This window comes from Magallana gigas, chromosome 7 (assembly GCF_963853765.1).
Source record: "Magallana gigas chromosome 7, xbMagGiga1.1, whole genome shotgun sequence".
NCBI classification, from domain to species: domain Eukaryota; kingdom Metazoa; phylum Mollusca; class Bivalvia; order Ostreida; family Ostreidae; genus Magallana; species Magallana gigas.
Window position 1 is genome coordinate 14,475,209 of NC_088859.1, and position 27,300 is coordinate 14,502,508.

At 35.5% G+C, this 27,300-nt stretch overlaps 1 protein-coding gene across 5 annotated transcripts; it reads left to right on the forward strand.

Annotated features, from left to right (window-relative positions):
- The first annotated feature begins 3,080 nt into the window (after positions 1-3,080).
- On the forward strand, positions 3,081-26,140 carry LOC105340311 (histone-lysine N-methyltransferase, H3 lysine-79 specific). 5 transcript variants are annotated; one of them, XM_011446274.4, is made up of 25 exons: positions 3,081-3,280; positions 3,413-3,453; positions 8,111-8,185; positions 9,082-9,145; positions 11,067-11,204; positions 11,725-11,815; positions 12,124-12,218; positions 12,537-12,655; positions 13,084-13,132; positions 13,473-13,572; positions 13,921-14,027; positions 15,404-15,445; positions 15,572-15,652; positions 16,305-16,574; positions 16,904-17,003; positions 17,378-17,509; positions 17,762-17,899; positions 18,025-18,116; positions 18,205-18,306; positions 18,414-18,554; positions 18,676-18,720; positions 18,837-20,334; positions 20,438-22,072; positions 22,474-22,518; positions 23,131-26,140. In XM_011446274.4, the coding sequence occupies exons 1-24, from the start codon at positions 3,206-3,208 to the stop codon at positions 22,509-22,511; spliced, it is 5,268 nt and encodes a 1,755-aa protein (XP_011444576.3). In that variant the 5' UTR covers positions 3,081-3,205; the 3' UTR covers positions 22,512-22,518; positions 23,131-26,140. The 5 variants fall into 5 exon arrangements, with proteins under 5 accessions (XP_011444576.3, XP_011444575.3, XP_011444579.3 ...); XM_011446273.4 differs by lacking the exon at positions 13,921-14,027 and adding an exon at positions 14,333-14,439; XM_011446277.4 differs by lacking the exon at positions 13,921-14,027 and adding an exon at positions 14,333-14,439 and having other exon boundaries at positions 16,305-16,469.
- The last annotated feature ends 1,160 nt before the right edge of the window (positions 26,141-27,300 follow it).

Sequence of the window (27,300 nt, forward strand, 5' to 3'; positions counted from 1 at the left end):
TAAGACAGATCTTGGTCGCAAGTTATTTTTTGTATGCAAAATCGCTCTAGAAAACGACTTAAAACCATGCAACCACGACATTTCAAAATAAAAGAGCGTGAAAGATGATGAAGACAATGGAACCTTCCAACCTGATGGACTGTATGCGGAACGTTGAGTGTTGGACACCCGTCCGCGACATAATAGACGGAATTTGTTAAAAAAAAGAGTAGGGAATGATCACGAATGCCTTCTTTGTTTTACCGATGGTCGGAAAGACCCGAACAGTTTCGACTGCTATTGCTCAAAGTTGTCGTTCTTTTAGTTGTACATAACGATTACGAAATAGCCTCGGCTCAAATATCTGTATATTATAACTTGGAGCCCTTCAGTTGTACCACATTATGGAAAGAATTTCAGCTTCAACTTAGTAATCAAACACCTATAGGTTATGATCCCCTCAGTTGCATCTGATGACGTCACATTCTAAATGTCCACTGTAAAGATACAATGTCATTGGTAAACCACGTGTGCTTGTTCAATTTTGTTTACTAAACAAATATATTCAGTGTGTGAAATCAAAATGAAATTTGAGGTATAGCGCTTTTTCCCGTTATTTCGTCTACACTCGTGTTAGAACGGAAAGTACCTGTTACTAAAAATAGATATAGGTATCTGTCGCAAAACCTAAGTACTGATTATATAATGGTGTCTGTAACCACTGATTTGTTATAAATTCAGGAAACCTGCATCGAGAAATGAATGTATAGAACTGCGAGTATAATTACAGTTGATATTCTGAACCGTGATATAACGTCCACCAAAATAGAATATTTACATCTACCAAGTATTATTCCCTCTATTTCTTACGGAACCTTATAGTTAATTCATAGCTCAATAGAAACAGTCTCACAGGAGACGATTTGGCTGTTTCTTTTAATTAACGTACTTGAGTAATTTAGCGAATTTTACTTACTTTTCATAATCAATTTATCAAATGGCTAAAAGAAATATGTTAATATAAACAATAAAATGCTTTCTTTGATAATTCATTCGGGTAATGAAGGTAGCGATCATTGCAGAAAAAATTTAATTTTCGGTTAAAGTGAAAAGAAAAATATTTACTACTTGATGGAATTGATCCAGCGACCTCAAAATCAAGGGCGCCTGTAAAGTACGAAACGAAATCGAAACGAAACGAAATCGAACGAAACGAAACGAAACCAAATTACATATCATTTAATGAAACAAATTAGAAACATTAAAAGGTATAGGAATGTACATCAGTTATTTACATAATTATATAAATTTTCCAAATTTCGGATAATCGGCTCAAAAATTTACAGCGGCAATCTGAAACATACATGTAGTTATATTTTATGGTTCAAAAATTTATTTTCACTTTTATGTAGTCAAAATTGATATTAGTTTTGTTTAAATTCCGTTTCGTTTCGTTTCGATTTTTGGTTTCGTTTCGTTTGGTTTGGTTTCGATTGGTTTCTTTTCGTTTCGATTTCGTTTCGCACATTACAGGCGCCCCAAAATCAAAGAGACTTACGCGTTACCACTGTGCCACGCATATAACTATGACGTAATTTCAATATATGTGGCTATAAATATGATTGTATTAGAAAAGTCGCTAATTGTAACATTTGTCTAATTTTCAATATGAAGACCACGTTAAACCAATATCAGCTCAATGTAACCGTTACTACCATGCCCGTAGAACATAATTTTAATCGAACCAACTTTATATTGTATACTAACTATTTACCAACATATCCTTAACAAAAACATTATGTCGTGTAAGAGAGTAAAGACTCATTTAACATGGCAATTGTATGAATTGCGTTTCTTTGAATACATTTTAACTAAATATTGTATGATATTGAAAATGTCTGATGTTTAATTGCAAAACCGCTAAATTGTAGGCGAAATAATGGGAAAAAGCACAATACCTCTTTACTTTATTTTTTTTTTTCCATCTAGATGTTTCTGGTAGATTCGTCACTTTAATAAAGATTTGAGAAAGATTTCAAATTTGTATATTATAGCAAACAAATCAATTTATAGGATGACGATAAGATGTAATTTTGCTTCAATCCGAGGCGTTTAATAGAAAATCTAACAGAAAATAAAAAAAAAACCCATATTTTCCAATACCTGAAGATTCAGAATATTACTACTTAAAAACGACATAAATTCAAAAATACATGCAGTTCTTATAAGTTTGCTAACATTAATTCCAACATCACATAGGCGTCGGAACCAGGGGGGGGGGGCTTAGCGCCCACACTTTTTTTGCATCAGGGAGAGTCCAGCCCCCCCCCCCCCCCAACTTTTGCTCGCAGGAAACAAAATTGTTCCAAAACATACCTTAAAAAGATTGAAATAATAATAGTGATATTGAAAAATGGAGCCATTTTATGATTCATGAAATTCTTTTATTGCCAGGTAAGATTTGAGGTATAGTCATAGGTATACTAGCCCCCCCCCCCCTCCCCCCCCCGGGTTAGGAAATTTTATGAATTGGGAAAAAAAATTGGATTATGATTATCATGATTTTGGGAAAATAAGTTTTTTTTTCTTGTCAAGATTGTTGATGAATAGTCTAGCCCCCCCCCCCCCCCCCCCATTTCAATTTGCTTCCGACGCAACTGCATAAGTGCTAGTCCTTCGAACGGGATCTTAGATCTATTTGAATGGCGAGTGACAATGAAAGAAGGGTGAGATGGATTGGAATTAAAACTTCATGTTATTAGCCCTTCTTGTGCGCGATTAAACATGATTAAGCAATGATGATAATTAATTCAACTAATAATGCCTACGATAACATTATATATATTATTTTCATTTTTTTGTTTGATAATTTTTCGTGTTTTTTTCCTGTGCATATGTTTTTGCTTTCTTTCATTCTTAATCTTCCTTTTTTATTCGAATAATTATATAACTTAAAAAAATCACTTTTCTTCCAAAACAAACAAGTTTGTTGTCGTGTTTCGTAGTGCGCGCGGTGGCGGATTCCATACGTGCTGAACCTCATTTTACACAGCCACTCCCCATGAATCAGCCAATCAACTATTCGTTTACATCTCACGTGTTCATTGGTGGCTTCCTTCCGACGCTGGATCTAGGTCAGGAGGTAAAGAAAGAAATGGGAAAAGTTCTAATGATGAACTTCAGTTTCTGATTGTCAAATGGAGAGTAGAAATCGCGAAAGGAAAGAATGGAAAACGAACTTAGACTTCACAGTCCAGTGGGAGCGGAGCCAGTGGTGTATACGTGGCCTTTATCATCTTCGGTACGAGCCTTTTGCAAGTTTGATCAATACACATTTGTCCTCAATTTTCCTTTCTTCCATGTGCATGCCTGCGAGATAAATCATGCCGAAAATCATTGTTATGATAAATTAAAAGCTGTTTGTATTTTATAGGATGGTAAAGATGGAGCCACGGAGGTCATAGAAACGATAAGGTAAGTTTCTTTTATCTTCAAATTTTATGAAAATGAGTTCCTTTACTATGGAATCTATATTTAGCCCGGTCAATGAGCCTCAGTGGAATCTAGGTTACTCTCATATACTCAGTGTGTGCCCGGGTCTCCCCTTGATTTATTTATTAGGACAAATTAAGAACATTTTATATTGCTTGGGATTTGATTTATACTCTTTACTTTCACTATAATGACCAAAGGCTATCAAATGATTGTTTTTTTAAGTGAAGGATTGTGTTTTGTGAATTCCCCATAGTCACTAATGAAAGCAAATTCCCCCTAACACAGGATGTATGTTGATTGTAAATTCATTCATGTATACGTCACACAATTCAGAACAGCCGTTTGTCATTTGAGCTGATTTTCCTTTGATATTGAGTTTTCAACTTCATTCAGTGTCACTTGCGTCACATTGATCATTAAAATTAAAAACGTAATAAATGTAAACGTAACTTCTGCGTCATGTTTAAGATGGAGTTATGTAATAAGCATTCTGGTCACCAACGTAGAGGGATATGAATTTGAATGGTAAAACCGCACTTCTGTGATTAATAAAACATAATGTTCAGAAAACATTGAGGAAACAATATTGTTTACTAAGGTCAAGCCATTTTCTAAACATCAGTGACTGTTAAATACTATCATATCAAGCTATATTCTAGTTTCAGAATTTTCAGTGTGGTAGTGTGTATTTTAAGTATCCACAAAAGTGAAACTGGAAAAACACTTGTATTTGATCATTAACATCAGACTTAAAGTCATGTACACTTTGACAATGTTTTATTCTCAATAGCAAGATTATGTTACAGATATTATTTAGGCTCACCAAATACTGATAAGTTAGCTTGTGAACAATGCCAAAGGAAATTTCTCACCTGTTATTTCGTTTTGACTCTATTGGTAATTATGATTGTCTCATGAGGTTCATGCCAGTCTGAATTATGTATCAGTTTCGCAGTCATTGAGAATTGAAGCCTATGTTATTAGGTTGAATATCATTCTATTCTTAAGGTTTGAATTGTGACGACCTGGATTTAGGACTAATCTTGTCAATATGACAAACTTAATACAAGTAATTGGTCTCTGAAAGATTTGCTTGTAATTAGTACTGGAAACATGATTCGTACAAAAACCTGATGAATAGGTAGAAAATGCTGTCTCTTAGCCTTATCAGAGTGAGGATGAGACAATTAGTAAAGTGATGAGCTTTAGATAATGGAAGATTCATTTCCATTATCTGGTTATGTGAATTTCATTGATTTCAAGGCATGTTAATGACCTATCTCAAGGGTTAATCCCTAGCGATCATAACTAGCAGGTTTCTCTTTGAATTTTGTAATATGTTAGTTACAGACGAAGTCAAGGATGAAGTTAAAAGATTTTCATGATTTCGTAGGTGTATATCTCCACACTACATACGCAATCCATCCACTCATCTGATGGTTTGTGGTTCAAAGCATTGTATGTGCCATTAGTTAAAGTAAATATGATATGGAGTAATCTCTGCCTCATCCCACTCTGAAATAATCCATCACTATGCGTTTTTCTGTGACTTTGCACATAGATTAGATAAAGCTTAAATTGATTACGATCAATATACACACACATCAATCTGGTCACACTGATAGTAGGATTCAAGATATGTTTCCCCGTTGTATGTCACATTAACCTGTAAAATACATAGATAACTAGGCGAACATGTGAGAAAACAGACCTAAGCATAATGAGCTTATGAGTAAAAAGATTGTATCAGCTGTGTAATGTTTCAAGTGATTTTGTTTGAGAATGCATGTTAAGAATGTGCAGAGCTTGAAATAATTGATGGCCTGATGGTTATAGGGACCAGTAAATTTTGAATGTGGTCCTACAAAGCTGTTGCCCTTTGGGCCTTATGTTTTATTAAATCATTTCTATGTACACAAATATAATGTGACTGAAGATATTCTCAATTGATTAGTAAAATTTCTAGACAAAATTCAAGAGATCTGATCGGTAAAAATTTTTTAAAATTATTTTTCGCCTTGAAATTATTTGTAATGACAATCTTTTGACCTGTGGCTCTGTATTGAAGGTATAAACTAGATGACTATGGGGGAAAATGTGTTATAAAATGTAGTGGTGTCTGATACACAAATAAAACTTGCATCTCATCTACTTACATCAAACTGTTACAAACAACAACCTAAGAAAAGGAATAACAAACCACCACCCAACCACAAGATAATGTAGGGCCAGGTCTGGGCTGTGATTTATGACACCACTTATATTGTGGCTGAGCCCCAGGAAATGAAACATGTTAAGTAACATCAGTGGCTGTGTAGGTCTTTCTTTTCATCGAAGTGTTGATCAGGGGGAAAAATCAATGAGACTTAATGCATATTTCTGACAAGATTGATCATAGCTTGAAATTAATGGCAGTGATAAGTGAATCAAAAGGTCGTGACTTGATTAGTGTGAAATACACATTTACACATGTCAGGATGTCAGTTTCATTGTGTGCCCCATCTCTTGATTGTCTTTAGCATGTGGGCAGCTACATGTTATAGGAATTGATTAATCAGCAATGCGTGTGTGTGTCAGTAATTATGCAGGAATTCAGTATGTAAAAAGGGGGCCACTTTTAGATTTTGATTTCGTAATGGTGGCTCATCATGCAACATAACACCTCAGAAAATCTGCTTGAAAATCAATTTGTCTGAAAACCAGGTAAATAGTTCACAGTGGTAGTAGACCTTAGCTTTTAAAAATAGCATCGATAATCCCATGAATCTAGAAGCCAAAGGTTTTTTTAGCTGATTGGTGTGGCGGTGGTAAGAACTTTCTCCTCCTCAACACACTGCCTTGTTGCTGGTACACAGACAAGATCAATACAAAGAGAGAGAGAGAGGGAGAGAGTGAGAGTTCATCGCAAGGCATTGTCCCTTCAGGGGAAGAGAGCATCATTACTAGTTGAAGCAATATTGATGTCTGGTAGCATGTTGATGTGGGGGGTCATTGTTCCAACTGCTGTGGGTCATGCATGGTATCAGGGCTAAACAGTCGAATGTGTAGGTGGTGAAAATCTAGGTCAGCTTCCCCTGCTGTGGGTTTGTGTTGTGTATTGGAGTGGGTTAGTTAGTTGTAAGAGAAAAAAAATGTGGGCGTATTGACTCGCCTGCTCATACCCCACAGGGGTTTTAAGGCTTGAATAGTGATATGTTTTCATGTTATTATGAAAGAGAAACTTATGGTGGTATATATTATATAAATAAATGTTCTAGAGGGAAGTGGGAAAAAAATAATATCCCAAAACGTGACCAAGCCATAAGGGTTTTATATATTTTTTTAATAAAAAAAGGAAGAAATTAAAGCAATTTTCTATTTTCCCTTTTGTTTGCCTGAAAAGTATGTGTTGGGCTTATGTTAAACAACACTATTGACAATGGATTGCTAGAATTATAGACAAAGCATTGTCTCTTTTTTATGAATTTTTTTATCGGTGACATTTTGTTGTAATTTTTAAAAAACATTGTTATTGTCGCATTTAACGAATATGTTAATATACTGTGATATTTTCATTATAATTTTTTTTGTTATGTAAGATTACAAACAATGTGACTATCGTAGTACAGTCAATGAAAGGCAAGTTCATTAGCATTTAGATAGCAAAAAATGGGATTGACACCTATTTAATAATTTTACGATGAACATGTCAGTGACATTCTGAATGAAACATTTGGTTTGTGTTTCAGTTGGTCTACGTAGGTGCATATTTTGACCTAATTTAAGAACCAGCCAACAAATGATGAAAGTTAAAAGTAACTTGTAAAACTGGTAATAAGCGCCCCACACCCACTTTAATTTTCTGAAATTACATAACGCCATTACCTCAACCCTTCCTGAAAGTTGCCTGAAAATTTATTCCAACTGTCGGATACCATTTTGTTTGGCCAGACATTTTATGGAGTAAATTACAGGCCATTATTAGAGCGTTTGGCCAGTAAAAAAAAATTGTCTTGCATATTTCATCAGAGGGAAGGAAGGAGTGATATAGCATATGTATTGATGATAATGATATCAGAACAAAGATTTTTCAGTGATTAACAAAGTTATCTATAGCAAGTCCTAACTTGAAATATTTAACAGAAGGAATGTCACATTATGTCTGTGTGTACACTAGACATAACATTATTTACAAAAAATTTTGATATGAGTGTCGGCATAAACCTGGCCCACAATTATTTGAAAATCCATTGACATTGAGGACAAATGTGTCATGCACCAATTACATTCTATATAAGTATACTGGAGGTGGCCATTTAATACTTACACCTATATATATCTCCTTTATAATGTTGAGTGCAGGGTTGTCTCTAAGACCCGGGAGGCGGGGAATTCCCCCACCTATAATGCCTTATTTACCCGGCTATTTTTGCATTTCAAACACAATGTAGCTATACGCAAGACCCCCAGACCCCCTTCAACTTTTTCATTTCCTCCTTCTACTTCAATTTTTAGAGACAACCCTGTGAGTGCACACATATATATTTAATTCACACAGTTATTTTGATCAATGTGATGAACAATTTTTGCCAGATTTTTTATGTGATAAACAGGTGACGTGTATATGAAATTTGAAAGTGTTTATTATATTTTTCAGATTTGTAGCTAAGGATGTTCCGGAGCTGGACTCTGCCCTCAAGAGCCATATCCTCCAGGATTATGAAGTAGACAGGTAACACGGGGGTCCTGTGCCAAAAAACGTTACCAATTATACCCAAAACCATTGACCCCCCCCCACCCCCCACCCCCCACCCCCCACCCCTTTTCCTCCTTTCCCCCACAGGATTCCAGAAGTGTTCAAAAACAAAGGATTAATCACTGTAACTGTAGATGTTAGGAAATCATGGACAATATACACAACAACATAACGCCCTCTTTACCTAATTACCTTTGTATTACAAGAGGGAAGCAACAAATCGCTGATGATTAAATAAGATTTTTTTTCTCAGTCGTGAAGTATTTTGGGTCTTGTCATCTGAAGGTTACAGTTGTGTCATACTTGGTCTGGCGTTAATGAAATAGCGCGTAGTGTTTGATTGGCGCGGAGAGCTTGTACTGGCATGCAGTGACTACACATTATCACTGATGAAGTGATCTGATCGTACCTGTCTGTCAGTCTGATAAAGGTGCAAAGTGAGGATCATTCATCATTTGATGTAAATTGTCAGCCCCAGAAAAACAATCTCAAGTTCAGTCACTCACATGTGGAATTCAGTATAAGCTTACAATTTACTAGTATATTGTAGGATTGAACATGATATTTTTATGAAAAAATTCTTGCAGAATTTTGACCCTTTTAATAAAACAGTTTGCAGTTATGCATGCAGTGTAGCTATATCATATTTAGCAAAACTGTCCCAAAAATGTCCTTTCATGTGGTAAATTTATGATGTACAACCTGTATAAATATACAAAATGAAGATTGTATGTGTCTTATATGAATGCTAGCATTTATCTAAAAATGAATGATAAACATATTAATAATAATTAAAGCCAAAGAGATAGATTTTGTTTTTTATGAAATGAGTAGCACAAATCTGATCTTGTCTTTTATTTTTTTTAATCCAGTTTTGAGAGCATGAAGAATGTCTGTGACAAGTACAACAGAACCATAGACAGCATCCGACAGCTAGTAAGTGACAGTCGCATACATTTACTTATTGATGTAACAAACTCGGAGTAGAATTACGAAATAAAAACCAAAAACCCAGCGCAATTGTATCCGATTACCCAGGGGTATATTAACAAGTGATTACGACAGAATGCCATCATTGGTAACCAATACTTGATATACACGAGCTAGGAATGAAAGCAGCTTGAGATGAAGATGATGATGCAATATATGTGTGATTTGTTGTTGGAAGAAGGATTGATGTAAATATTTTCTTTCATTTTGAAGTGTGATTAGCATTAAGGGTATAAGGTGCAGGGTATAAAGTTTATGGGTGGAGTTGTAACCAGTTTTTGGTAATCTCTTACAGAAAGGCTAAAGGATTAGACAGAATTGATCTTGTTATGTAAGAAAAAAATGAAATGAAATAAATATTGCATGCTTTTGGTATAACTTTACCAAGGTTGAAATCTGATATTTTCATTCATGTATGTGCTGTATGTTATGTAAATGCAATGTGTTTACATCAGGGATTTTACCATTCAGGGATTATCTAGGGATAGACAGAGATAAACAAAAGAAATGACCACAGCTACAAAATAATGACCCCCACCAACTAAAAAAAATACTCCAACCTTTTCAAAGGTTGAGAAAATTGCAATACACATTGAAATATAAGGCTGTTAAACCAAAAACAGCTACATCTTAGGATTTTTGTTAAGGAATCCGCTTTTCCATTTGAAACCAACACTGTCATGTAGTGTAATTTGGCAGGAATAAAGACTCTAGATGTCTACCAATAGTCATCTGTCCAGGGCAGAAAGCAATGGGGTGATCAAAATACATTCAAACTGGCAGCATACGAAGACATTTTTGGCACCAATTACACACAGTTTTTGGTTTCCTTTTGGTCAAGTAATATCTCTGCCTCTCTGGTTTCTGACTACAGGACACACTTATAAAAGTCTCGTTAGGTCTTAAAGCAGGTTGTTGTGACATATGCTGAATAATTTTTAGATAAATGGCTGCTTCAATGTTGCCATCAACTGACCAGTGGACAAACAACGTATTCTTTGTGAAAATAGTGCGTATCATTGAATTGTGTTTTATGCATATTTTCATCAAGGTGTGAAAATAATCATAGAACCTATAGGATGAATGGATATTTACCTATGTATTGAAGTTATTATCTGTGATGGGCACATCATGCCAACAATGATTGCAAATAATGAACATGCAGGGAAAAAGCACTCTAAATGATTAAACCATGCTCTCCCCCTACGAATCATTTCGTTGATAGAATGAGATGATTATTGTTATTTTCCAGGTTCAGCGATAAGATTATTACGTAGTGAAAACTTTGCTTCTTTGTTTCAATTATTCCAGCATTGCCGTAAGGTTTAAGCTAGCAACAAAATAGGAACCTCAGGTGGCACTTTCTCCAAGAAGTCCCTATTTCAGTGTTGCCTTACTTCTAAAAGTCAGCCAGATCATTGTGTCTCTTTGCAAAGATTTATCTCTTTAGGAAATTTAAGAGACCCCCTGATCTATGGATTTTTAGATGTTTTTTTTTTTAATTTGTGATACGACAAAGGTTATGTTACAGGTTGTATTTCTTAGGTTAATGGTGTAATGTTTGAAAGGATACTGTCATAAACTTTTGATCTAAAATATCTTAAGATATTGATTTGACAGACATGTTGGTGTCTTACATTGATAAAAGTAGAATGTATAGCAGGTGTTTGGTTTGAACATTTCAGTTCCTTCATCACTGGTTTCAAATAGTAAAAAAAAAAGAAAGAAAGAAAACTGGAAGAGTTGTATTGGATTCTGAAAGGGATATTTTGGAAGAAGAAAATTGACCACAAGCCATTATAACTTCAAAATGTTGTGTTTTTTGTGTGTCTTTCAATAAATAAAATTGTGTTATATCTTGTTTCAGTGGAAAGGCACGAGCAGACAGAGCGAGCTGATGGGTCGTCCCTCCACGGGGCTACTGAAGCACATACTACAGCAGTGTTACAACCTGGCAGTGAGTGATCCAGAGAAACTGAACCAGTATGAACCGTTCTCACCAGAGGTAAGAACCAGGCTTTGAGAAACCGAACCAGTACGACCTGTTCTCACAAGGGTAAATAACTATAAGATAGAACCAGATGAAAACTGAATCAGGTTGAACTGTTTTCATCAGAGGTTATTAACTATAAAATAAATCCAGACGTATAGAAACTGTATTCTCACCAGAATTACATGTAGGAACCATATTTTGGAAAAACTGACCCTGTGTGAACAGTTTTCACCAGAGGTGAATAACTATAAGATAAAACGATGTATAAAAACTGACTCAGTGTGAACATTATTGAATACAGAAGAATGAGCTTTCATTTGATCTCATTAATAATGAAACCAAGTAATAAAGGCAGTTTTAGCTCATAATAGAAGTAATAACACCCTCATCATTTTCACTTTTACAATCTGTAATAGTATGCGATTCTCTTTAAAAAGAGTATATTAGAGATAGTTGTAGTTGACATCTAGGTACATTTTCCACTAATCAGAACTGTATGCATTGCTCTTATGAAGCAGTCCTTGTTCTATAGGTGTACGGGGAGACTTCCTTTGACCTAGTAGATCAGATGATCAAGTCCATCAACTTCAGCGAGGACGACTACTTCATTGATCTAGGAAGTGGTGAGTGGTTCCCGGTCCAGGAAACCCTACAATCTATAGTTTCCATATCTGTATACATGTATCTCTGTCTCCCAAAATTTATCTTAAACAAGAATCATGTAAATCACATCAAGGGTAAAGCTTATGTTTAAAAAAGTCTTTAATGTAAAAAAATGAAAGAATGACATTTAAGTTTTATGAATTTTTTTTTAGACAAAAGTGCTCATGACATTCGAATAGCTATTAAACTTTGGAAAGCTGAACTTGAATTTGTGTAGGCCTATAAATGTAAAAGTTGACACTGCATGCTTGAATTTTATTTTGTGTAGGTGTCGGACAGGTGGTTCTCCAAGTGGCAGCCGCTACGCCCTGTAAGATGTGTTATGGAATAGAGAAAGCAGAGTTTCCAGCTAAGTATGCAGAGGTAGGACAATTCTTATCATGTAACAAAAATATATACACTATTAAAGGAAAAAAAGAGCTGCATGCAATGAATCTGAAAATAGAAATCGAATTCTAGATTTAGATTTGTAGTCATTTTGAAACTTTCATTTGCATGAAAAGCTGTACTTAATGACTGTGATTATGTAATTAACAGCACTACGTATTGTAACAGCTTAAAAATCTTCCATTTTAATGTATCTTGTACAGTCTAAGGTCCAATTATTTCAACCCATTTACACCCCCTCCCTTTTTACCCCAAAAAATAATAAATCACAGCAAACATTTGCCTTCTCTGTAGACAATGGCGAAGGAATATGAGAGATGGATGAGTTGGTTTGGGAAGAAACACGGGCAGTACAAAATCGAGAAGGGCGACTTCCTGTGCGAGGAAGTGAAGGAGAAAATCAATAATGCCACGTGAGTTTGTGTTGTTATTACAGTCAAGTGCAACAAAGCTACACAGTGGCATTTGATAGATAACTATATATGGTATTATTGTGTATTACTTGATCAGCAGGAATTTGACATTATAGACACATTTTTTTTATTTGTCAATAACTTAAAACCTTGAACAAAACATTGATACACTGCTTAGATTCTGTCATTTTATTGAATTGAAAATGATAGACATTTTAAAAAGAATTTGGTTTAAAAAAAAATACCTGACTCCTTCAAATACTTGTCATATCATATCAAAATATTGTAAAATTTGAATGTACTGGTCTTCTTTGTTATAAGCTTTGAAGGTATTTGCGGTACAGTGAACAGAACATGTATTTGTAGCAGACATTCAGTGGTAAATTGTGCTGTTATGCTTGTGATTAATGTCTGTTCTGCATTTACAGGGTGATATTTGTGAACAACTTTGCCTTTGGCCCACAAGTAGATCATCAGGTTAGTAAAACTCAACATAGGTAAACAGGAAATTATTGTGCATTATAGATTTGAAAATGTTACAAACACTTAATCAATAATACTTCATACATTACATGTACTTAGTATATTCATGTATGCTTCAGGGGTTTTATTACATAAGAAAAACATTCAAGATGATCGTGATAATTTAAACTGTGAAATAAGATGCTCTCGTAATGACATGCAAGATCTGGGAAGTGTGAAAAAAATTTAGAGCAGTAAAAATTATTTCATTCTATTTGCATGTCTTTGTTTCTCTGACTTGATGTAAACACATATTTAACCATTCTCATACTTTGACTTATCCCTTCATCTTCAGTTGAAGTTGAGGTTTGCCAACATGAAAGAGGGTGCCAAAATCGTCTCCTCCAAAGCCTTTTGTCCAATGAACTTCAGAATTACAGACAGAAATCTGAGTGGTAAGTGATGTCATGAACATTCAAATAAAATTCCTTGGGAAAATTCTATCAGTTCAGTGAGACATTTTAAATGCCTGTGTTCTGCTAACATGTCGCAGACACCATTTGATTTAAATATTATGAATAGAAATGAAAAACCAATTTGAAAAACACATTAATTTTATACTGATACTCTATTATATTCTATGTAAAACATGATACCTTTTCGCACTGTGAGCCAGCCAAGACTTTCATAAACCTGTCTAGTGTTGTACTTGTTGAAAATGCTTTGTATGGCACTGTGATCAACTTTGGAGTTTGCGAGTTGCCACAGTGCTTTGAGTGTGATTTCCTAAAGTATTCTTCCAGATATTGGGGCAATTATGAATGTAACAGAGTTATCTCCCCTTCGCGGTGAAGTTTCCTGGACAGGAAAACCTGTGACATACTTTCTCCACACAATAAATAGGGCAATGGTGAGTCTACCCTTTCCCCAGTCCCTCCACAATTCTTGCACCATTCCACAGGAAACGGATGTGTGGGAGGCAGATCCTGATGTTGCTCTCAAATGTGGCGTTTCTGATTGATCTATTATGCATCTTTGCCAAGAGACTGTCTAATTTTTCAACCAGACTCCATGTTTTAATCCAAAGTCCAGTCAGAAACAGGTTTATACCAGTTTGGGGTGGTTCCATGTGTCAGTTTCCCAGCACGACTTCCTGTCATGTGACAGGAGGTTAGGAGATTTTGACATACATCATGAAGACTCTGCCATTTACAGATATTGGGACGATCATGCATGTAGCCGAGCTGTCCCCACTAAGTGGTGCTGTTTCTTGGACAGGGAAACCATTTGGCTACTTTATACACACCATTGATAGAACTCTGGTGAGTAGGGGAGTTCCTGCATGTAGCTTCAGTCCAGGTTCATGCATCCCCTAATCAGTCACAAAGCCATCAATTCATCCTATCAGTCATACAAGCCATCTCTCTGGAATCATTTGACAAATTGAGTTTTTCCTTATATTTCAACCCCTCAATTGCGTACAATTGCAGTGCATTTCAATTTACTTATTATTTTTTTTTTGTAATATGCTTCATGATTTTCTCTCCATGTAAATTATGGTATTATCAACTGCTGGCAGCAAAAGATGAAAAAGTTTTCATCCTATTAAGTGCAGAAGGCACTTAGAAAATTAGAAAAAGGGGACATTTACAGGTACTTGAATAAACCAATGTTGTTTGACTTGAAATACCATGTATCATGAAATTAAATGGAGTGCAAAGATTGGTAGAAATAATAAAAACTATTAGGGGAGTTACTTTTTAAGAGGTCGGTTATTCTCAATGGATGGAAAGGGACCATATGGGGGATGGGGGGGAGGGGGTGTGCAGTCACTAGGACAAACAGGATATTTGCCAACAGTTTGTCAATGGCTCAGATATTTTGCTTGTATGAACATCATTAGTCATTTAGAAGAGTGTTATGATTAGCACAGAAGTATAGCTGTATTTATCTATCCTATCATTCATGCATACAATGGAGAATTGAAGTTGACCTTCTTGCTAGCTAGTTTTTGTATTTCATAGACATTTTCATTATTATATTTATTAAAAAAATTTGTTTAACCATGTATTATTGCATGTTTTAATTTTTTTTTTCAAATAACAGTGTTAATATCATTTATATAAGATTATAAGAATGCTTGGAATTCTGTTAACTTTGAAGTTATGTTGTCGTGGTGAAAATAATGTTTCCTATTAATTTTGATCAAATTGATGAAATAGATGCTTAATACAATGTTCTCTTTTAATGAGCTAATTAACTGTTTTGTTTATTTTTTTATTTCAGCTTGAAAAATATTTCTTGAGAATGAAAAACCCCAAAATGAAGGTAAAAAAATATTCTAATTTTGCTTCACTTTCTGAAAGAGGAAAGTGAAGACCATAAATGATTTTCAAAAACGTATAATAAAAAAAAATATATGTTTAAATTCAAAATTCTTTTTATTAAAAACAGGATGAAGAGGATGTGAGGAAGGACCGTAAAGGTCGTCCGCTGACCCTGAGGGACAAAAATAACATCAACAACAAAGAAAAGGTTGGTGGTTGACTATGTTTTTAACACATTGAAAAGGTCTAAATTAACAGACTTATTTTTTGTCTCGGTGTTTATTGAGAATTATCCCTTTTTACACATAATAGATTTTTCAGTGGTACTTTGGAGATAATTTTTTAAGGATTGGTTAAAATTAAATTGTTTTGCACTATCTCTGTATTTGCAATTTGACCTTTGTATATACTTACATTTACAAGTATGAGTTACGATGATTAAAATATTTAAATACTCTGTTATTTGAATTTTATTATCTAATCAGAAAACCCTTAAGCAGTACACAGTAGGGTATCAAGGAAAGATCATTTTTTTTTATATAGAAAATAAATGAGATCATGACAAGATGAAAGAGACATGTGACAAACAAAAAATAATGCATGGATTGATAAGCATGAATACTGTATACAGGGAATATTTACTCCTGGTTTATTTTCGTCCTCTTTGTCAGCAGGCAAATTTTATGATGGGCAAATTCCAATGTCTTAAATTATCTATCTTTAAACACAACTATGTCTGGGCAAATTCAAGACCAGGCAAAACCCTTTTTAAGGAAAGAAGAAAATAACTCTGTATACAGTATTTTCCGATTAGATTTTAGATGGACATGTTTTGATGGCCAGTTCTTCTATAATTTCAGGAGGAAGTCAAGAATGGTGTCTTGAGGCGCAGGAGCAGGCTGTGTGTTAGCAATGTAGACAGCAGTTCCAACAGCTCATTCCCCGCCTCCCGCAACCTGGACTTTGACAGCGCCAGCAACACCAGCACCGCAACCAGTTGCACCACCATGGACGAGAACACCCAGGTACCTGGCACCACCACACGGCGACAGTGGTCAGAGTGGGTCACCAGCAGGCCGATGAGCCACTTAGCGGTTATGTCGGACAGGGACGGGGAAGAAAGTGAAAGTGTAAGTCAAGCCACACCCCCACCCCCCGGGGGCCGGTGTGTGTTTGTCTTGTCACAAAACGACTGTTTGTCAGAAGGGCAGTGTGTTTTCACATTTTCAAGCTTTTTTCTCTCTCTCCAATCCTGACATGAACTGCCACTTTGAAATACTGTGGTTTATTAGGAAAATGTTCATCAACAAGTAATCATGGATGAACCACAGTATTACATGCCACTGTGTGTTTGTTTTATTAACATAACTGGTAAAGGTCTTCCTACATGTTTGGTTGTCAACTGTTAATTGTAGAATAAATTTACTAAAAGAGTTTGGATTTTAAATGGATTTTTCAGTCTCATGTGGATGTTGAGGAAGAAGATCCAAAGGTCACCAAGCCGATAGAAAAGCCAATGAAAACAAAGAGAAACTTGAAAAAAGACAAACCAGTGGGCGGTAAGAGAAATACAATAATAACTTTAACCTTATTTATATCAGGGACCAGTAAGTGAAGCCATTGATATTCACGCAGGTTGATAAGAAACCTTATTTCATGGATTGATTTTTCTTTAAATTGATGAATACTACTCTGGAAAGCATATGTCTTTTTTGAAAGGAAAGTAAGCAATCTGCAAAACTAAACGATTTTCAAATTCACAAATTTTTGAAATTATTGCTGGATAAACAAGCCAAATATGACAGATATGTAAATTAACATGACATTGAGAGCAACCAGGCATGCTATATTAACAATATTATATGAACTCACTTAAGCTGTCTTTGATAAAACTGTTGATCTAATGAATGCCTTTCTTTGTACATGTATATAGGGAGAAAGAAAACTAATTTTAGTCGACAGTCTCGCGCAAAGAAAAACAAGGAAAAGGCAAAGACAAAAGTTTTGGGGTTGGATAGTCTGAATTTGCTGCATACCCACACTTTGATGTCTACAGCAAAATCAGGTACAAAAGATGAAGGCTTCATGAAATCAAGTTCTGTATTAATGGGTGTGACCATGTCAGTGTCTTGTTCTTTTTTACAACTTTGATTTTTACCATCGGGTTCAGACTCCATACATGCTTGGGAAATCAAAAAATGTCCATATCTTGACCATTTATTCTTGATCTTTCTTTGAAATTTTTTTAAAGGCAAAGATTCCAATTCCATTTGTTCCTGATTTTTCGTTAAAACATTGGTGTTTTTTTCTTTATCAGACTCGCCCCCAGAGAACACGATGAAGTGGAATGACATCAGTATGACCTCAGTGTCCTCATCTTACTTCAAACCTACCACCCAGAGTCGGTCCATCTCGTCCCTTGAATCTGAGCCCCCAGCCCTGCAGCATCTTCTAGGTGTGTAGACTTTTAAACTGATGAAATTAATTAGAGGACAGATATCTTGATCTTGCTTCAAAATTTTTTATGAGTATTGAGCTCATGGACATGTGATAAAATGAGTTGATTCTTTTTTTCTTCAGATTTGTTTAAACAGCAGTACATGCAGTTTATATCTTACATGAAAAGCCCCCAGTATAAAATTGCCATTCAACAAGAAATTGAAAGAGAAAAGGTATACTCAAAGCTTAGTTTTAAAACTTGCAGATCGCTTCTTTTACAATCTTGGTGTAGTTGTTAATGAATTTTTAATTGAATTTCAGCAAAAACAGCTACAACTAAGAGCCAAGGCCATGCACCTTGAGGTGCAAATATCAGGGCTACAGAAGGAGGGAGTGTCACGGCTAAAGCAGAGAATGAAGGAGGTTAGTTAAGCAAAGAGCAATAAAATCAAAGGTCGGTTGTAAAATTATCTATGAACAGTAAGTTATATGTAGGTGTCGGAACTTAAAGGTTAATGTTGTTTCTACAGCTTGGTATCAGTGCTGAGAATCCGTCAGAGTTCCTAACACAGGCCAAGAAGATTGTTACAGGGCACAAAGAGCTCCAAGGTCATCTCAACAACATCCAAGGTCAAGTGTCCAGTCTGGAGATGGAGAGAAACAAACTCGTGGTCAGTTCACTCTCAGTTCACTAAGTCAGAAGAATTTGTAAAAGAACTTGCTCTGCTGTTGTATTAACATAAGAGTTTTAATTTTAAAGTTAATTAATGAATGTATTGTCTTGTGTTACAGGGTGAAACAAATCAGCGTATCTTAGGCCAAAAGAATGGACACAAGGTAAGAGATTCATGAGTTCTTTGGTTTTGTTAAAAAAAAGAAAAATATTAACCTGAATATACATGTAATTAATGTGAAATGTTTGTAAACAATGATTTTCTTGATATCAATTGCAGAATGGTTTCATCAAACCGGAACTGACTAATGATTTGATCAAACATGTCAGCACCACTTATTCCCAGAAGAAGAAGCTACTTAACAAAGTGAAAGAGCTAGAGGCAGAAGTTCAGGCTTTGGAGAGCGAGAACCAACATCTTACTGAAGTAGAGAAGGAAAATTTTATCCGACTAGCTCAGGGCCAGAAACTTGTGCCAAATCTTTATCAACGACTTGGGGATTTATCAAAGGCAGCTATACCATCACCCATAGTGATCCCATTAACCACCACAGCTATCCCATCTTGCACAGCTGTCTCCTCATCTTCAGTTACACCATCAACTTCAGCTCTCTCATCAGCTACGCCATCCGTTAAAACTGTCAAGAGTGTCTATGTAGCACAACCATCAGGCAAGTGTAGTCAGGTGGTAGAAGCTGTACCTATAAGTGGAATGAGAAGTATCCTGTCTCCAACTTCTCAAAGCTCAGGGATTATACCATCTTCTTCAACTGTACAAACCACACCAGCTTCTGCTGCTACTGTGCAGGTTTCAAATTCCTCCTCAAAGCCAGAGGTGAAAGTGAAGAATAATTTGTCTTTACAATCATTGTTAGAAGCCAGTGCTATGCAGAGGGAGAAAAGACAAGACATGAAGTCTATAGTAAACATGGTGGAGAAAGTGAAAAACCAACCCATTAAAGAAATTAAAGTCCTACCCAAGAATGGAGTCAAACCAACGATCATAGCACTCCATGGCATGCCCAAACCCTCACTCCCTGTCAAGATACCGCTCGGAAAGGTGAAGACCGAAGAGGTTCAGTCCAAGCCGTCGTTACCGGTTAGTATTCCACTGGATAAGGCCAAACTGGAGGACATCAACAAGAACAAAACCTTTCCCTCCACAAAGGAAGAAGCGATAAAAACGGAGAGACTTATGAGCATGTATTCTCCCATCAGCAGGTCAAGTAGTGTGGACAGCACAGATACTGCTGAAGATTCGCCTCAGAGTTCAGGAAGTTTGCTTAAAGGTAGTTCATCATCAAACTCTTTGATTCGCAATGTGCTGGATGGCAAGGCAAGTCTTCATTCCGGTGGACGAACAATAAACAATTACATTAAAGATGTGGTTAGAGACCAGATAACGGGTGCCTCCGCTAAGCAAGTGTCTTCAGTGCTGACAAACCACTCCAGATCTGAAGACAGAACCATGTCTCAAAAACTCAACCTGGCAGAGGCCTTGATTCAGATGTCGGAGACTCATAATCACATCAAATCAAAAAGCGTGCCAACATTGAACAACAAAACCCAGGTGCATGTAAAGCAGCCGACTATCATTAAGCGTAAACACAAAGACCAGATCTCATCCAGTGTGCCAAAAAAACCACGCACAGAATCGTCCTGGACCTCTCCGGCTTCCAGCTGTTCAGAAACTCTCACCGCTAGTTCCATCCGGACCCCTGGCTCAGAGTTTTCCACCAGAACAAACAGTCCCCTCTTCACTAAAGCAGCTGTTAAAGGTAAGAGACAGAAGTGGAACGAGTTTGTAACAGTGAAGGTTTTATATTGAAAATATGTTAAAAAGAGTATCAATATGTCATTTAATTTAACCTCTATTTTCAGAACACAGAACAGATAAGTTGTCATACAGAGATTCCCCTAGTAAGCCAAAAGGAAGGGACATCACTAGTGAGTTTGATGCTTTACTGGCACTAGCATCATCAGAGCTAACGAAGAATAAACAGACTGAAAAACAGAACAAGTCCAGCTATCACCGTCATAATAATGTACACAGGAAATCGTCAACTAGATCTCATCATGATCATTCCAGAAGTGCCCCTTACACAAAGATCAAACTTTCAGGGCCAAGAACACCCCCTGGGAGCCCCCCAAATCACAGGCAGGGTCCACGCACACCCCCTGGGTCCCCCACCCAGGGCCTAAAGAACCATAGGATAGATTCAAGAAGTTCACATGTCAACAGTAGACAGAGGAATTTGTCCAATCGCGGTCGAGCACATTACAGGAGGAGTGATACCCACGGGTCGTACAGTAGTAAAAGCCGCAGTCCTAGTTACGACTCAAGTCGAAGCAGTCAATCTAGGTCATCTAGCAGCTCTTCTTGTAGTTCAGGGTGTTCCTATTCTAGCAGAAGTAGGTCACGAAGTTCCAGCTGCAGTAGCAGCTGTAGCCGGGGTGCACCAGCTAAAAGGGCACCAGTAAAACAACAACCAAGTACTCCTAAACCTGGCGTATCCCAGGGAAAAGCTAGCATCAGTACGCAACCTATAGCATTAAAAACCAGTATACCTAGTGCTACCTTAAATGGCAGCTATCGTATTGTGCATAGCACTGCAACTTTGAATAATCCAACAATGATGATTATGGCCAATAATCCAGTTAATTCAGGGAATAATTTAATACAGTCTGCTTCTTTGGGGAACCAGGCTATCCCAGCTTCATCGCTGCCCAACAATGTTGTAGTTCTGCAATTAATGCCACAGAACTCGGGAGCCAGTGGACAGATTATAAGAACTTCAATCCCAGGCACTTTAGTGACGTCCCAGCCACCACCAGCTCAGGGTAAAACTGTCAACAACTTCACCCAGCCACTACAACAGACCCCGCAGGTGCCCCCTCCCCCTCTTCCTCCAGGTAGCAATGTAGTCCCACTCAACAATGGACTAGTGCCCCCAACCAATGCTGTCCAGCCTAACGGATTTCAGTTTACCTTGGATAACAGAGGAGGCACTTTTAGTTTTCCGGATTTAACACGTCCACCCCCGAACATAGCAGTGAATCCATCTAATGTTAGTCTTCCTATGCCTGTGGGTAACACCAACAGACCACTGCTGCCTTTGCCCAAAGGGCAGCAAAAAAGGCTGCCCTCACCCCGTGGGCAAGCACCCATTCTGACTATAAACCAAAGACAACAAGGCAGTCCCAGTAATGTGTCCATAAAACCCAGACCCAACCATAACACTGTCCAGAATGGATTCCAACCCAACATGAACAACAATTTCTCGCCCCCTCAGAAGTTTGGCGAAACTCAACGAGGCCAGACTTTGAAGCCCCGCATTCCACAGCAGATGAATTTCCGCGGATCTCAAGTCACGATACAACCGGCACCATCGGGTGTCATGCAGGGAAACAACTCTAATGCTAGACCTCGGTACACCACTTTTACAGTGCCATTCCAAGTGTTTAACAAGGATCAAGGAAATGTTCAGCAGCAGTTCGGAACCCAAATGCAAACTGGTGAGTGTGCTTTTGCGATCTGAATCATTTTTCTGTAGAGATGGTAAAACACTTTTTGTGCTCTTTAGTTTTATTTTTAGCAATGTATGTGTGTAATGATGATGGAGTTTCTTTATATGAATATTTATTTTCTCTATGTACATGTACAGTAAGGGTAAAATACGGTAGTTTTAATTTAAATGTTTTTGCCAGCAAAGAATTTTTGCACAAACTAAAAATTGATATCCATGTTTTGGATAAGATATGAAACTAAGAAAACAAATGAAAACCACTGTTAAACTTATTAACCTTGAATATAAGAAATGTGTATAAGGAAACTCAACTTCACAGTATCTGTAATGATTGTGGCTATCATACATTTTCAGTTGTGTTTTTTTCTTTCACTTGTGTTTGATTTTCAGTTATAGTTGAAGAAAAAATATCATCCCCTTCAAAATAATAACATGGTATGTTGCAGAAAAAGTTATATTTCCCTGTCAAATACTCCAAAAGTTGTCTTTACTATTTCCATTCTATGCCAGCTTTTGGGCATGTTTTGTTGTTTTCCATTCATCTTTTAGCATTTGCATGGCATTCATAATAATTGTGTGTAAAATACTTGTACTTATAGTTTGCATGAAAGATTCCAAATACTTTGATTAATCTTATTTTGGTTTATCAATATGTTAAGGGATGCATGTGTTTGAAATATAGGTGGATGTCTTTTGTAAAGCGAAATACTCCGTAACAAATTTGATGAATATTGTAAAAAAAAAACAAACAACTTTCAATTCCCATTCCTTTTTTTCATGTATTTGATTTAAATCTTGCTCCTTTAATTCACTTATCAGATAATATTGTGAATGAATGTATGTTATCTGATGATATAAATTTAACCATATATAACGCAGAAATGAAAAAGGAAATATGTATATAAGGCATTTGCCATTATTGGTAGTTTACTAATTGGGTACAATAGTTCCTATTTCACGTTTTTTTTTTTTTTTTCATCTGACAGCAGTTTAAAACATCACTTAATCTTGACTTATATCATTATTTAAGTTGCATACTTCTTACAGGTTGGCAGATGTAAGCTGACTCTCTCGTCATTCCAGAACACATTAATTGACCGACACGACACGTTTTCCCGCATGTCACCACGAAAAAAGAACTAGCAGAGGGATCCAGCACAAATTTCAGAGGCAGCCCTTGTCAACACCCAGGGAACGAAGAGGAGAACCATCTTCATCAAGTTTGATCTCAAGGCAGCCATCAAAATATTGCATCGTTATAATCCATCAGATTTTATTCTTCATGAAATATACTGCACAAATTTTTTTATTGTTTTAAAAAAAAAATGTATTTTTTTGGTAGATTTGTTTTCGATTGGAATTTGAACTTTTTTTTTTAAAAATTAAAAGTTTGTATTGTGTTTTATGAAATGTCTTATTATAAGCTTATCTGATTTGATTGTTGTTTTTTTTTTTACTGGTAATGTTACTGGTTTAGCTAAATTGTTAGTACATGTATTGTTTGCTGTGGTTTTGATTTTGGCATGAAACTGGGCCTCGTCATCTGTAATTGTATACAATAACAACATACCCATTATTTCAACACAGAAAGTCAATGCACAATAACACTAGAAACCTCAGTTTCAGCATAATTTGATTTTTTTCATTAAGATCAACTTTAATATTCATGAATTATTGCTAACCAGCCCAGTGCCAGAAGAATATTGCTCAATTGAGATGTACATAACCTCATTCATTCGATCTCTCCCACACATGCAAATGAAATCCTTAGGAGAATTTAAAAAAAGATAGAATTTGTATGTTGCATTAACTAATTGTTCATGTACACCCTTCATTCTTCATTCCCATCCTAATTTAAGTTATTTATAGTACCCATAATTACTGATATTAGTGAAACTTTTTAATGGCCTATTTATTCATTTTATATTTAACTAAACAATATATTGATGTTTACATGTATTTAGCAATTGTTTCTCTCTCTCCTCACCTTTTTGAGTGATAACCAAGTTTGTAAGAACTTTTTTCCCAATAAATGTAGGTTATGGCTTGCTTTTAGGTTAGAGAGATAAAAAAACCAAACTTTTGGAGCTTAGAAAATAGTATCATAGCAAGACAGTAGTTTGCTTTGCTTTTAAATTACAAATGTTTAAAAAATCTGGAAACCTCAACAATCTTAACATTCCTCTTCAATGAATTTATTTAATGTTCTGTTTTATATAAAAATTTAAATTTAATATTTATTATTTCAGAGACACTATTCTTTATTTTTAATTGACTTTAATGGTAACATGGTTTATTGTTAATGCGCACTGAATCGTTCTATTTTTGTAACAACATTGGTTGAAAATGTGGAGAATATAATTCAAAGTGTATGCTGTGGCAAAGGTTCACTTTTTATCAGATTCTATTTAAATTTCATATATGAGTGAAATTATTTGTACATGCATAGTGATGGACAGAAACTTGAGGCTTAGCTTGTTGTACATATAATATCAGATTTCAACATTGCAACTATTTTTTGTCACCTTGAAACCGGTTATTTCAGGAATATACGCATACCGGTATGTATTGATGTGTTTATTGCACAGGTGAAATTTTTTTTTAACTATACATATGTTGAATGGTGAAAAATTGCAGGTGTTTTTGAAAGAACTTTGTGCAATAAAGTATTATACACCCATTTTCAACATTGCAGCACTACTGTAAAATGGATGTAACATGGATTTTAAGAAAGTGCATGCTTGCGCAAATAAAAGTTTTCATTTGTGATTGAATTTGAAGTCCATGAATGTATTTATTGGAATGGATTGTAATAAATTTGTGATTAATTAGTCTGTTTAAAGAGGGATATGTATGATTTGTGACTGTGTCAACAGAGTTCATTGGATTCTATCTAGATTTTGTGAGAGAAATATATGGATAATATATACCTGTATATGTAAATGTATTTTTGATGGAGGAAAACCATACCAATATTGTAACTGATGATACACAAGAGTTCTACAAGTTTGTGTTGTTTGCTTGGACCCCCTCTAGTACAATCCAACAGAGGAAACTTGGGTTTTCTGGTGACTGTGTATACATTGTATATGTTATGAAAAACTAAACAGACAAAAAAATGTAACTGAATGTTATTAGTGGAGTGTGCTTGTATTAGACAAAAATTTCTAGCTGTGTTAGACATAAAATGTTAACAGTTTTTAAATTTCAAGAGTTTATGAAAGATGGCGATGGTAGCTAGGAAGTGAACAAGGGCATGTTTGTAAACTGAGTAACCAATTGTACATGTATCTGGTATTTATTGTTCATTTTGGATGATTTTGGTTTCTGCACAAGTTGTTCTTTTTGTGTTAATTTGGGTGTTTTTCCCCAGGCAAGATTCATAGTAAACCATGGAATTTTTTTTGTTGACCCCCCCCCCCCCCCCCCCCCCAACCTCCACCCCACCTTACACCCCCCCTTCCAAACTTATGAGAATCGGTCACCGAGAAGTCTAATTGTTGGGTTGCTTGACAGTGTTGAGTTGCTTTGTTTATAATTTTTCTGCCCAGCAGCTGTAATCTTTGAATTTACGAGTATTTTTTTCTTCTTTTTTTTGTCAGGGAATTTTGTGTGTTTGTTAACTTATGAGAATGAATTGTAACAAAACAAAAAAACAAGACGTAAACATGGTGATACAGTAAATCATAAAAAGTGCTTTGAATGTATTAGATAAGCCAGACAGAAGAAATTACTCTTCGTGGATTAATTGATTTTTTTTTCCTTCAGAGAATTAATTTTTTGATGTGGGTGTTTTTACCTCAACCCACCAGTTACAAGTTTATTGTTTATATGTATTTATTAATTAAGGAACACCATTGTAAGATTCATCTATTGTATGTCACACACAGGGATGCAACACCAGTCTGAAGTGGGAACAAGATATGTCATCTTTGTCTTGTATCCATTCATTTCTACTTTTTTTCAGTTTATATTTTTAAACGGTTTAAACTAGCTTAAGTCTGTGATATTCCATGGTTTTATTATTTGTACCAATAAAAAATACTTGCTTTTAAAAGTGATTGTTTTTATTTAGTACTTGATAAAAGATGCAGTAAGGGAGAGGAACTCGTAAGTTATAAGAACTTTTTTCCAATCCCATTGATTTAATAAGAAAATATATGTTCAAATCAAAAGGTGCAATTAGGCAGGCAAAGGAACATGTTGTTTATTAATTTGACCCAGATGGTTTAAGTCTAAACAATGCAGTATATTTAATCAGTTTACTCAAACTGGATGCGCATTTTGAACTAATTTTAATGATGAAAGTATTCTTAAAAGCATCATGTTCTGTTATTAAAACAAAATTTTATTGGGCCCACTAAGTGTTATAAGCAATATAATGAAATTTAAAATCAAACATTCATATAGATCTATATTAATTTATTGAATACCATGAATAAGTCAATACCGCAGGATGACTAACCGAATTAGTATGGTAGTCATGGCTGAAGTTGATTAATACATTACATTTATATATAGTAATATCAAGTAAATGGTTCATAAAAAGATGCCTCGCAAGTTGCCGAATCTTACAAAAAATGAACATTTAACAAACACGCTGTTTTAAATTTTCAATAACAATGTACCAGGTAATTTTAAATTCAATATGCTGAAAAGAAAATAATATGAAATTTCACGCAAAAGATCTTTGTATTTTTAACACAAAAAACGTATCACAATAATGTCGAAAAAATAATCATGTGAGAAAGGGCAATTAAGGTTATTTTCGACGAAAAAAAAGAAGAAAAAAAGATAAGCCCACATTTTGTGCAATTTTACAGGACCTTTCGCAAATAAACGCGTTACTGAGCGAATCAATGCAAAACTTTTGTTAATTTTGAGTCACAATCAATAGTTAAAACCCTTCGTCTTTTTGAAATGCGCTATCATGTTGTTACAATAGCCAAAATAACGCATTTTCTCACGTTTTTCCTTTAAAACGTGTTATATCGCGAAAGGTATGCGGTTTTTCTAGAAAGAATCGCGTTATATCCCGATATTATCGCGTTTTATTGGCAAAAAGAAACTATTTTTTCCGCACAGTTTTGCGCCGTATATTCGCGAAAGTTAAGCGTTGTATAGATCTATTGCAATAGCTATATTCGCGAAAGTAACGCAGTCTTGCATTATTTTTTGAGAAAGTCGCGCATCTATTCGCCTAAAAAATGATAAGAT

Bases quoted from the DNA above. Each gene is read 5' to 3' on its own strand.
- LOC105340311 (XM_011446274.4), top strand. From the start codon at position 3,206: ATGGAAAACGAACTTAGACTTCACAGTCCAGTGGGAGCGGAGCCAGTG. The intron at 9,146-11,066 runs GTAAGTGACAGT...ATCTTGTTTCAG, and splicing joins TAGACAGCATCCGACAGCTA to TGGAAAGGCACGAGCAGACA. The intron at 20,335-20,437 runs GTAAGAGACAGA...CTCTATTTTCAG, and splicing joins CACTAAAGCAGCTGTTAAAG to AACACAGAACAGATAAGTTG.